The sequence below is a fragment of the Vombatus ursinus genome, unplaced genomic scaffold (assembly GCF_900497805.2).
Source record: "Vombatus ursinus unplaced genomic scaffold, bare-nosed wombat genome assembly UNPS02012709.1, whole genome shotgun sequence".
Taxonomy (NCBI): Eukaryota; Metazoa; Chordata; class Mammalia; order Diprotodontia; family Vombatidae; genus Vombatus; species Vombatus ursinus.
Window position 1 is genome coordinate 365906 of NW_020952487.1, and position 12742 is coordinate 378647.

Consider the following 12742-nt stretch of genomic DNA (forward strand, 5'->3'; position numbering starts at 1 on the left):
TCCTAGGCTAGCTTCCTCTCCTGAAATTCTGAGTTAATTTGTACGAGAGAGTTAAGTAGTATGTGAATTCAGGGAACACAGTCGTTTGATTTAGGCCAAACAGATTTAGCAAGTTCATCATAAAGCGATGAGAATTTTATCACACCTTTTTCAGTAAGGATCAGTGATAGTGGTGGGGTCCCCCTAAAACTTGCCTATTAGATCTGTTTGGGCTCAGCTAGGATACTTGGATCAGCTAGGACCTGGGCTGATATCATTAGAATAGATAGATAGGGAAGGATAGGATATATTTGTGCCTTTTTCTTTTCTACTTCCTGACCCACTCCTCAACCCCAAGCTTTGGAGAAATCATCTGTCCTCTAGGGGTAAATGTCTCTGGAAAGCGGGGAGATGGCAGAAGTATTGTACCAACTGCAATCCCCTGTATCAACAGGGTCACCTGGTCTGGAAGGGGCAGAGATGATAACGGCTGTTCATCAAACCTAGAACCTACTATTTTCTTCCTTCTGTTATTGGGGAATATTGGGGACAAGACCTGTTCTTCAGGATCCAACCAGCATCTTCTCCATTCATTTAACCACTTCCCCACACCCCCATCCTTCCTTTACCCTCACCAGCTCTGGACTGTGAGCAGGCTCTGTGTTGATGCCCAGCACTACCCAAATTATACAAGTGAAAGAAGACCAAATAAAGTTTTCTGTATCATGCTTTATCTTTCAAAGCTTAATTTGAGTCCTTGGAGGTAGAGGGGCCTGTCTGGAGAACTGAAGGGAGGGGGGCAACCAGGAATAGAGCAGACAGCTTCCAGGCCTCCTACATCCCCCAAACCAGTCTCCCTGAAGTTAGCACAGTGCCATTCCTACCCTTCACTCCCTGAGAGATGCCTGTCTTCCTGAGCCCTCCAAATCAATTCAATTCTCCAACCTCTGCCCTGACAGGCCAAGTTTGAGGAGCACCTTTCTGAGAAGGGCGAGGCAAGGGGAAGAAGGAAATGCACACTTTACTACCTCCAATTTCTTTTCCCTCCCAATTTCTCTTCCCCTATTCAGTCTGATGTCTCCATCTTGACAGCCCTGGGCACCAAGAAGATGGCGCCATCACCTGCCTGTTGCAAAGCATACTCTTCTGGAGAGTAGCCATTGCCAGCTTCGTCACGCAGCCTCCGGAAGACATCTCGGTACAGCTCTGCCAGCTGCTGGCGCATGGCCCCCAGGGTCCGGTTGGCCTCCCCTCGGGCCCTTAGTAGCCGTTCCCGCTCATTGCCCAACCTCTCCAATTCCCGCTCTAACTGCACAATGGTCTCCAGCTTCCTTTTTCGACAGTTCTGGGCAGCCACCTTGTTCTTGCCCCGCCGCCTGATGTCCCGGACCAAGGCCAGCTGGCTCTCACTAAGTGGATACCTAGCCACTAACTCATTAAAGTCATCCACAGGTAAGTTGACAATTTTCTCAGTGGGGAAGGGGATCTTCATGGCCAGAGCCCTGCGCTCATCCCTGCTTCCTGACTCCCCTCGTCCTGAGGGTTTGGCCCTTCCGGGGCACATCATGGGTTCAAAAGTCAAGTGAGTCTCAGGAGGTGGCAGAACATAGTTGGAATGGACTAGAGAGGTAGGCATGAGTGGATAGGGGTGCTCCACGGGGAACATCTCCACATATTCTCCTCTCTGTCTCCCAGCCTCTATTCCCTCCATCTCTAGGGATTCTGCATCGCTGTAGTTGAGGGATAAACCAGAGTCAGATTCAGGGTCTTCTTGAGGTTTGGTGGGTCCCACAGGCAGCCCCATGTCCAGCAGGGACAGGGACTTGGGGAGAGGTTCGCTGAGGAGTCCTGAGAGGGTCATGGGCTTAGAAACAGGAAGGGCCAGGCTGCCATATGCATAGGGAGAGTCCGGAACCAGGGCGGAGGGTGGAGGGAAGTCCTGGTAGAGACCCTCATAGGGCGAGGTGAGGTGGTTGCCAGTGTCAGGTAGAATTGGGCAAGGTCCATAAGCAGGAGGAGGTGCAGGCCCAGAATATGGCACTGGGGACTCAAAAGTTGGCTCATTTTGGATATCAAGGCCCTGTGGAAAAAAAGACATGTCAGTTCCCTGTGAAAGAAGCCTTGGCTATTTAGGCATGAGTTTTCCCAAGAATGCTCATTTCCAGCACCCCTTACCATTCCTCATCCGCCCCCATTCTAGTCATCTTCATATTTCCCACACTCATTCCCCCATTTATTACACTGTTTCCCTTTCCATTCAGCATCCCCCATCCCCTACACTCAACCTCTATTCTGCTACACTCAGCCCTTTATCACCTATATTCTGCCCCCATCTCTTACATGTAACGTCCCTTCCCTATGCTTGTCCCCAGTCCCCCGGTGCCCTTTTGCCCACATTCAGCCCCTATTCCTTTTCTTAGCCCTCCTATTCCTATGCTCAGCCTTCAGCTGATGTCACTTATAATCAGTCGCCATTTCCTTCTCTCTGGGCTTAGCTCTGGAGTCTCCACACTTAGGCTTCCCAAGCCTTACACCTAACCTCATCCCCTGGTACATAACAGACAAGCTTCCTAGAACACACATCCAGGCATTTCCACCAGGGAGTTGGGCAGGAAAGGCTTCTATGAGGTGACCTCTCTCCCAAGCCACACTCCTGTAAGCCCTGGCAATCCACAGAAAGGAAGTAGCAGCCTTGTGGGATATTTTACCCACTACTAATTGGTTTGTTTCTGGGAGGAAATATGGAGTCTAGGGAGTAGGGCAGGATGGGATAGAGATGATCTCCATATTTTCTTCCTCAAAGCTGGAGTCCAGCACCACAGGTTAAGCTCTCCATAGATATCTATACCCCCACCCCCACCCCTACCCCCAACACACACACTTCCTCCAGCACATAAGAACATCAGGGAACACTTGGGGGTAGGTGAGGAAGAGATGGAAGATGAGAACCAGGGAATAAGAGGAAACTCTGAAATTCTCTCATCTTTTCTAAACCTGTTGTCATTCCCCTCCTACCTCTGCCTCACCACCCCTAATACTGTTCATTGTGCTCATCAAAATTTCCAAACTCTCCACCCCTCCACTCTTTCCCAGACTATCACCCTTGCACTGACCTTTCTCTCCTCCCTTCCTCATCTTGACCCTTTGGTGAATCATTTCAGCCCTAGACTGTCCTCTTCTCTAGAGACCGCCTGCTCCTTTATCTTACTCTGTCTTACCCTGCCAAGCCTCCGCCATGGATCACTCTCACCTTCTAACACCTTCACTCCTACTCATGCTACTGAAGAAAGCTGGAGAAAATCATGAAACTGTGCTGACTGGGTCCACTACTACAAATTTATGTTATATAATCATAACTGGGCTCTCACTGTGGCAAGGCAATCTTATTGCACTTCCTTAAACTGATTCCCTATCCCAGTCATCACAGTGATTTTTCTAAATCCTTTCAATCCCCCTTAAACCTCTTGTGGCTCTGTCATCAGAGAACCTTTGCCTTGTATTTCTTTGAAAAAATCGAGGCTATTCATGAAGAGCTCCCTCTTCTGTCCTCCTCATCTCCACTTCTGTCTCACATGAAGAGGTGGCCCTTCTCCTTGCCAAGGCAAACCATTCTACGTGCACAAGTGATCCTATTCCATCCTGTCTTCTCCAGCAGACTGCCCCCTCTATCATCCTTACTGTTTCACTTATCTTTCACCTCTTCTTATCTACTGGCTCCTTCCCTACTGCCTACAAACATGCTCATGTCTCTGCCATCCTCAAAAAAATCCTCACTTGATCTGTCTATCCCCGCCATATCTTTGACTTCCCTTTTGTGGCTAAACTCCTTGAGAAGACTATCTACACCTTTCCTCTCCCTCACTTAAAGCTCTGAAGTCTGGCTGTGACCTCATCATTCAACTGAAATTGCTCTATCCAAAGTTACCAGTGATCTCTTAGTGGTCAAATCTAATAGTGTTTTCTCTCTTCTCATCCTTCTTGACCTCCCTTTAACCTTTAAAGTCATCTATCACCTTCTTCTCCTGGGTATTTCTCTTCTCTCCCAGTTTTCATGACATTGCTTTCTCCTGGTTCTCTTCCTACCTATCTGACTGCTCCTTCTGAGTCCCTTTTGCTGGATCCTCTTCCAGATCACACCCTCTAACTATGGGTGTTGACCAGGCTTTGACCTGGGCCCTCTTCTCTTCTCCCCCTGTATGTTTTTGTTTTTCTTTTTGTTCTTTGCTGAGGCAATCAGGGTTAAGTGACTTGCCCAGGGTCACACAGCTAGTTAAGTGTCAAGTGTTTGAGGTCAGATTTGAACTCAGGTACTCCTGACTTCAAAGTTGGAGCTCTATGCCCTGCGCCACTTAGCGCCTCTCCTCTGTACTGTTTTGCTTGGTGATCTCATTAGCTCTGATGCAATTATCATCTCTGTTCTTCAAATCTTTTTATCTATCCCTAACGTCTTTGCTGACTTCCAGTCTGGCATCTCCAACTACCTATTGGACATCTCTATGGGTGGGACTGGATGTCTTATACCAAACATGTCTAAAACTGAATTCCTTGTCTTTACCCCCAGGCCTTCTCCTTAACTTTCCTGTTATTGTCAAAGGCACCACTAAGTCACCAAGACTTGCAACTTAGGTATCATCCTTCCTCAATTCCCATCCCCCCACACATACTCCCAATCCAATCTGTCCTATTGGTTTTACTTTTGTAACATCTCCCCCATATGCCTCCTTCTCTCACCGAGCTCATGTAGGCTCTCATTACCTCGTACCCGGACTGTTGCAACTGCCTGCTGGTTGGTCTCTCTGCCTCAAGTTTGTCCCCACTCCAGTCCATCTTCTATTTACGTGTTAAATTGATCTTCCTTAAGCACAAGTCTGACCAGGTCTCAACACTGGCCCTCCTTCTCCTGCCCCATTCAGTCAACTGTAGTGACTCCCTTTTACCCCCAGGATTAAATATAAAATCCCATGGCTTTTAAAGCCCTTCATAACCTGACCCTTCCTACTGTTCCATTCTTCTTACATCTTACTCCCTTTCATGTACTCTATTATTCAGTGACACTGTCCTTTTTGTTATTTCTCCAACAAAACATTCTGTTTCCGTTGTTGTCCCTCCCCCTCCACCCCAACCCCCCACCCATGGAATTCTTTCCTTCCTCATCTCCATCTTCTACCTCCTTCGAGTCCCAGTCAAAATCCCACCATCGAAAAACCTTTCCCAACCCCGCTAAGCGTTAGTGCCTTTCCTCTGTGATTATCTCCAATTTGTCTTGTATATATCTTGTCTCTGCATAGTTATTTGCATGTTGTCTCTTCCATTAGACTGTGAGCTCCTTGAGGGCAGGGACTGATTTTTTTAGAATTTTTTGCCTTTCTTTGTATCTCCAGCATTTAACACAGTGCCTGGCACTTAGTAAATGCTTAACAAATGTTTGTTGATTGAATGACTGATTGAAGTATCTGAAATGATAAAGTCTAAAGGATAGAAGTTTGGGGGAACAGATGACACACAGATAGGATGGGACAGAAAATATAGTCTATTCACTGAGTTCTGACAAAAGCAAGGGCTCTTAACCTGGGGTCCAGGAACTTATTTTTTTAATAAAAATTTAGATAAATTTATTTCATTATAATTGATTTCCTTTGCAATGCTGTAGATATTTTATTTTCTGTATTTAAAAACATGATTCTGAGGAGGGTTTCACAGGCTTCACCACACTGCCAAAAGGGTCCTTAACACAAATAAGGAGTAAGAATCCCTGGACCATTAAACAAAAATGCAAATAAAGAGGCAGCTAGGTGGCGCAGTGGATTGAGCACTGGGTCATGAAGACCTGAGTTCATATCTGACCCTAGACACTTGCTGTGTGACCCTGGGCAAGTCACTTAGCCTCTGTTTGCCTGTTTTCTCATCTATAAAATGGAATAATATTAGCACCTGTCTTCCAGGGTTATTGTGAGAATGAACTGAGATAATGTTTGTAAAGAACTTTGCAAACCTAAATGCACTATTTAATGCTAGCTACATTATTATTATTATTAATTACAGGAGATACTGAGTTTAGCATCAAAGGACTACCCAAAACATTCAGTTTGTGGTATCTTTGGGGGGAAAGTTTCAAAATTTAAAAGAGATCCTCATTGTTCTAAGATGAAAGTAGAGTGGTACATTGCGGTACGAAGAATCAGAAGACCTAGGTTCATAGCATGCCTACTTGTGTGACCTTGGTCAAGTCAACCTGCCTGGGTTTCAGTTTCCTCATCTGTGAAATGAGTAGATTGGACCAGAGGTCTTTTCCAAGTCTAGATCTGTGATCCTATAATCCTATGAATCTTTCTGTGTGGAGACAGGGGGATGGATGTCAAGTCCAACCTTCTATGGTCAAATTCTTTTTGGGACAATTCTGCCAACTGGCTAGGACAATTGCTGAGTGGAAGGCAGCTTGGTAGAGGTGGTTTGAGATGGAGGACAACAACAAAGGAAGGTCTTGTGATCCCATGAGGGACCCCTGGATCTTATAATGCAGTTATTTTTGTAAGATATGAGAGCAGCGAGTGAGGCAGGACATTTTAGAATTGGATTATCATCTGGGTTTAGAATCCTAGAATTTAGGGAGCTGGGGGTGGGGGGGAGAGGCATTGGTGACCTAGAAGGGGAAGGGATAGAAGAATGGGGCATATAGAAGAGTGGGATGTATTGGGGGAGAGGGGAGGAGGAGGCCAGAACTGGGGAAAAGAGAGATAGGTCTGGAAAAGGATAATACTGGGGGGTGGGAGATGAGGAAAGTCAGAAAGGGGGGAAGAACTGGAGGTGGAGGGCCCTGGGGCAATGCAGTACTCTGGAGAATCTTTCTTCCATCTGCCAGCCAGTCCAAGCAGGGATGCAGTGAGCCTGCTATGAGTACTGCCCCCAGCCCATGGCCAGCGGCCACCCCAGATCCCTACCCAACTAGGGACAAAGAAGTCATTGTTCTGTTCAACAGATACCCCTTTGTCTGACCAGCAGGAGGAGGGGACCCCTGCATCTTCCTCCCTTAAAGGCCCCAGATTCTATACCTGGGGGGGAGGGGCACTGGTGAGAAGAGGAGTAAGGGGAGACTAAAGAGGGGGAGGTTAAGGAGGTGAGAGGAAGCAAGAATAAGAAGGTATGGGGGGGATTAAGCAGGGGAGCAGAAAAGGAGGGGGTAGGGTGATGGGGAGGAGAAAGAAGAAGGGGAAAGGAGGTGAGCAAGCTAGAAAAGGAAGATGGGAGAAAGCAGTGTTTCCTTCACCACCAACAGCTACTCCTTTCTGTCCCCACCCCCATTTAGTACCTCCTCCCTTGTTTACCCAGCCCAAAGCCCTCCCCCATCCCCACTTCCTGACCTGGGTATGTCGGATTTTTACCTGATCTTCCATTCAGGCCTACTCCTGCAACTACGCCCTTCTAAGGGCCTACATTTTCTGGTCCTTCTCCCCAGACCCCTGGCCACCCCTGCTGCCCAGGCTGTCCTTCCCTTTCTCACCTGCAGCTCTGTGATAGACATAATTTCCTGCCAGGTCAGCTCCATCTCTCCCAGCTCTGGGGCAGTGAGCAGTGTAGCCCGGTTCCTGCTCTGCTGTGGAGGACACGGGGGCATCCTACCAGGCCAGGAGCCAGGGAAGGCTCCCCCAGGCCCAGGTCACCCAAGCAACCTGAAATGATGAAGTGAGAAGGATGAGGATATCACCTACCAGAGTGCATCCTGTCCCTCCTCCAGCTTGGGTAGGAAGGGGCATCTCACCCCATACCAATTGTCTTTGATTCCTGTTTCCCTCATTTGACCACCTAGTTCCATGAGCTGAGAAGTCCTTAGTATCACAGAATCCACCTTCTTCTCGTAAAAACAAATTCTTTGTCTTTGGAGAGGTAGTAGCAGATCCTTGACCTCCCCTAGATTAAAGACCTTTTCCATTCCTCCTCATACCCCAAAACCACACCCACAATCAGGGAAGGGAGCCAGGACTTCAGGGTTTTTTTCTCTGGGATAACATCAGAAATTTATTTCTCTCCCTCATTTTGCCTCTCATTTCCTGGATCTTAACCTTTTTTTCTTCCTAAGACGTTTAAGAACCTTGAGATCCTTAAGGGGCAATGCCATGGAAAGAGTCAACTACCTCATCAACCCCAGGCCTGGTCCTTGATAATAGCTTTATCCTCTCCTATTTCCCCACCCTAGGCTCTTCCTGGCTGGGGGAGATAAGAGGTTATCAGCCCTAGGGCAAAGAGCAGAGTAGGAAAGGAAGATAGGGTTTCTAGGCATAACCTCTGTGCCTCTGGCCCCAAAGAGGTCATTTTATCCATTCACCAACCCACAAAAACAGGTTTCTTTTTAAACCAGGATCTCTTCAAAGCAAAGTTTATGCAGAAGTTCTTTTTGCTATCTACCCTCAATACATTCTTCCCTATGATATTTCCACTTGTTCCATCCATTGAGGAATCCTTTTTGGAGACATGGGAATCCTTACCCTTATCACCATTCCCAATCTGCTTTTCTCTAGCCAACTCAGCCCAGAGCAAACTCAGCTCTGCAGTCCACATCCCTTTTCAACTCATCCTTTCTCTGGTGGGAGAAATAGGGCAAGGTGAGGAGGGGATTTGAGGAGAGGTAGTTGGGAGTGGGTGGGAGGAGGAAAGCTGGCCTAAACTCTAAAAGCTGTCAAGACAGCCCCCTATCACCCTCATTGGGTTCTCCCTAGACTCAAGCAATAAGAAACAAGAAGAAACTTGAGCAGAGGGGGTTTGAGGGAGACATCGAGAGGGAGCTCTTTATAGTTTAGTCAGAGACCTTCTCTAGTTTAGAGAATGGAGAGGGAACTCACTTTTCTTAGCAATCCTTTAGCATAGGAGAAACCCTCAATAATAGGTCCTGAAGACAGAAATGCTCTAATGATCTCAGCAGTATGTATGGCCTTAGAAGTTGACATTCCTAATCAACCATGGTTAATTAACATAGACTCTACCCTTTAATTAGGCACATAAACTCAAAGAGTAGTATTCAATAGCCCAATTTAGTGAGAACCAGAAAAGGATCTTATGTATGCATGAGGTCTTGTTAAGGTTTATTAGTGATATCGATAAAAGTAGGAGAATGATTTGTAATATTATTAACAGTAATGCCCACAAACATGAGGATCATTCCAATGGCCCTTACCTTCTTCCCCTACTGACCTTCTCTACTCATGTTCCTCTCTTCTAGTGTCGCCCGTTCCCTGCATCATGGAATCGTAAATTTAGATCTGAAGGGACCTTAGACTAGTCATCTGGTCCAACCCTCTCCTTTTGTAGTGGAGGAAGCTAATGACTGGAGAGCTTAGACTTGCCCAAGCTCACACAGTTAGCAATGGACAGATCTGGGATTTGAAAACTGACCCTGTGGCTCCCCATCTAGCATCCTCTTTCCCTCCCTGATTCCCTACCCTCACTGCTCTCCTCCAAGTACTCTTTCCAATGTCATTGCTTCCCTCCCAACCTCTCCCCAGCTAGGCCACAGTGTGCATAGCCCTGGAGAAATGTCTACTTGGGTTCAGGCTGGCTATAGTCATAGGATAAATCCCCATGTGTCCTGGGGCCAAGTGGGTGGGGTGTTTGTGTTCTCTTCTTGATGCCATTTCGACACCGGAACACCCAACCTCTGGCCCCCTCCTTTGGGTTCTGGCCGGAAATTGTGTAAAAGCAAAGTGAATGAAGAACAGTCACTCCTGAGTCCCTTTAAGGGAGGGGTGGGGGGAATGGCTCTTACTTCATAGATTTGCCCCCTCTTTCCCTTAACCTACCCCCAAGCTGACTCTGACTACTTCTTGCTTTCCCTTTCTCCACTTCTTTTGAAAGGGGCTTCTGCTCTTGCCCCCTTCAGGCTGGCATCAGGCAGAAGACCTAGGATCTGCTTTCCTATCTACCAGTAACTACCCATATGAGTTTGGGCACGTCACTGAAACCCGATGACTCTCTGTTGCCTCATCTTTAAATGCAGATAGTGCCCTATGTGTAAAAAAGCATGATGTCTTGAGGTCCTTTAGAGACCCAAGATCTATAATTTTATGGTTTTTCTCTCTCCCTTAGCCTTAGAATCCTTTCCCTTTTGCCCCTTTTCCTGAGGTTCTGTCTCCTCCAATCCTCAGGAAAGTAGGGATGTATCTTTGGGTTGGTTCTACCCCATCTCTGTAAGGGGAAATTAAGGTATTTGTGGCTTGGGATAGGGAAGGGGTAATGTTCTCTCCACCCTAACCTGGTGATGGTCAAGAGTCCCCTCAAAAATGTCTTTATTCTCATTGGCCCTTAGGGATCCCTATTACAGGAAACAGCTGGTTGAGACCCAGTGGAGTGGGGAGAAAAAAGGAGTGGATAGATGGTGAAAAAGATTACTCTCAGGAGAAAGGGTGTGGGGTACTCTGGGAGAGAGAGCCAAGGATTAGTGGGGAGACACTGGGGCTATCTGTGACTATGACATAAAATTAATTCCATACAAATGCATTAAAGTTGATTTCTTAGGGGTTTTCAACTGAGTGAGGACTTCTTCCTGTCTCTTTATCATTTTCTAGGTGGTCATTCAATAGACAGCTTCTGTCTAGGGCCATTTTTTTCCCATCCTCCTATCTCTATGTTGAATGGTCTCTTTCTTAGTCCACACAAATAGAAGTTTAAAATACCCAGCACAATACAGAGATTTCTAAGGATGGAAACATCTTTCCTCTCACACTACCCCTGCCCTCTTCTGAGGTCTTCTGCTCTGAACATTCTTGATGGAATCTCTAAGCACTTACAGAAAGATTTTGGAGCCCTATGAGGAGATGAGGAATAGAGAATTAGGATCATCTATGGAGGGAGCACCAGGACCTGAGAACTTGAGGTGATGAGGAAAGGAGGGAGAAACCCCCAAATCCTGCTTCCCAGGGTTTCCACTCTGTCCTAGAACCCAAGTATCCCCGAGTTCTGAGCTTCCTGATATGTGTGTCCTGGTTTCAAGGTCTCTATTTTTGACCCTCTTTTTGTTTCCATACCGGGCTTCCAATCAGGAGGTGACCTTACCTCTGGTGGTGGTGGTGGTGGTGGTCAAGAAAAGTTGGCTAAAACTCGAGAAAGAGAGACAGAAGAAAGGAAGGAGAGAAAACAGAATCAACTCAGAGAGAAAGGGTTAGAAAGGAAGAGTGTGTTGATCAGTACAAGACTCTGTGCCTTGGGGGCTTCAGTAACTCAGAGTGTGTATGTGTGTATGTGTGTGGAATATAAGTAGAGCTGGGGAAGGTGGGGGGGTGGGTGGACAGAGAATGCTGTCTAGTCCGTCTGCTTATTTCTTGGGGAAGCAGTGAGAAGAGAGGGTAAGGAAGGAAGCCTCTTGCTCTCCATAATGCTCACTTTCCCCAGTCTAGTCTCTCTGACCCCAAGCCGGTCTCCTCTCTGAAAGAAAGGGCTTTCCTCTTTCTCCTCTCTCTCTTCGTTTCTAATTCTGAATCTACTTTTCTCCATCTTTCCAGAGGAACAAAAAAAATAAACTGAGGCATAGAACCAGGCATCATGAGTGGACCCATCCTCTGCCTTTACACTTCTTCCATTTACCTCCCTCTGCCACACATACAACACCCAAATTTAACCTATTAGGAACCTTGGGTTGAGACAGGGTAGTGATGTGACTATGTATGTATGTGTGTGTATAAATATATATATGTATATATATAGATATAGATATAGATAGATATGGATGGATGAGTGGGAGAAGAAGGTTGGCACATCCTGAGGTGTCTCATTTCTTCAAATGTACCTAGTTATGTAGTGAGGACACCATTATTCCTGGTTTTGTCCAGTTATCCCCATTTCTTCCTCCCTTCCTCCTCAGGTCTCTCCAAACCTTTTTGACCAATCCTTCAAATAATCCATCCCAACTTCAATTTCTTGAGACTTCTGTCTTTGTATACTTTGTCACCTGAGGATCTCAAAGTATGTAACCTACATCTATTTGCCTTTCCAAAGACATTTCCTGACCCAGAGATTCAATGCCAGGACTTGGGATAATCAGAGGTTCTCCTGGAAAGTTAAGAATTCTTCTTGCCCTAATTTCTGCATCAGAATTCTCCTTTCAGTCTCTTACCTGTGGCAGTGTCCAGGCAGCGGAGAGAAGGAGGAGGGATGTCTCTCTTGGTATTTCTGTCTCTGAGAAGGCAGAGAGATGGGGTAGACCCCACTGATGTCACTGGGAGGAGAGGTGGAGATCTGTTCCTTGCAGCATATCCAAGGGCTGAGTTCAAGGGCTCAGGCGGTAAGCCAGAGGATCCTGAGGCAGCTGAAACCTCCTCTCCAAACCCCCAGGCTGTGGGTTATCTGTCCCTCCTCCCAAGCTCCCCTTTCTCCCTGGGCCCTCCTCTCCTCCTGCCCCTTCTGGCTGACAGAGGAAACTTGAGCCCTGTGTGGTTTCTGCCCACACCTCCTACTCCCCCCCCCCTACTTACTGGGCAGACAGGGGTGCTGAGGGCCAGGCATACACGCTCCCTGCCCCTTGGGCCTCAGTTTCTTCCATTCTATATATAAGCTAGATCCTAACTGTGGCAGCCCCATCTGAAAACAACCTACAAGCCCTTACACTGGTTCAGACCTCTGGTAGTACTGGGTGACTGAGAGGAGGAATGGAGGAGGCCTCAAAAAGATGGCAATGACCCACCTGTCTAGCTTCCCATTCTACTGGGTAGGTGGAGGTGTGTGGGGTTAGAACACCTCGGATTCTCATTTCAGGATGCCTCATTATAGCATGGACTGGACC

At 47.0% G+C, this 12742-nt stretch overlaps 1 protein-coding gene across 2 annotated transcripts; it reads right to left on the reverse strand.

Moving 5' to 3' along the window:
• Positions 1 to 688: 688 nt before the first annotated feature.
• NFE2 (nuclear factor, erythroid 2) lies at positions 689 to 12321 on the reverse strand. 2 transcript variants are annotated; one of them, XM_027858090.1, is made up of 3 exons: positions 12077 to 12321; positions 7478 to 7646; positions 689 to 2059 (listed from the first exon to the last, which is right to left on the reverse strand). In XM_027858090.1, the coding sequence occupies exons 2-3, from the start codon at positions 7589 to 7591 to the stop codon at positions 1046 to 1048; spliced, it is 1128 nt and encodes a 375-aa protein (XP_027713891.1). In that variant the 5' UTR covers positions 7592 to 7646; positions 12077 to 12321; the 3' UTR covers positions 689 to 1045. The 2 variants fall into 2 exon arrangements, with proteins under 2 accessions (XP_027713891.1, XP_027713892.1); XM_027858091.1 differs by lacking the exon at positions 12077 to 12321 and adding an exon at positions 9146 to 9182.
• Between the last annotated feature and the right edge of the window lie 421 nt (positions 12322 to 12742).

Bases quoted from the DNA above. Each gene is read 5' to 3' on its own strand.
- NFE2 (XM_027858090.1), bottom strand. From the start codon at position 7,591: ATGCCCCCGTGTCCTCCACAGCAGAGCAGGAACCGGGCTACACTGCTC. The intron at 2,060-7,477 runs GTGAGAAAGGGA...TTTTTTCCACAG, and splicing joins TGTCTATCACAGAGCTGCAG to GGCCTTGATATCCAAAATGA.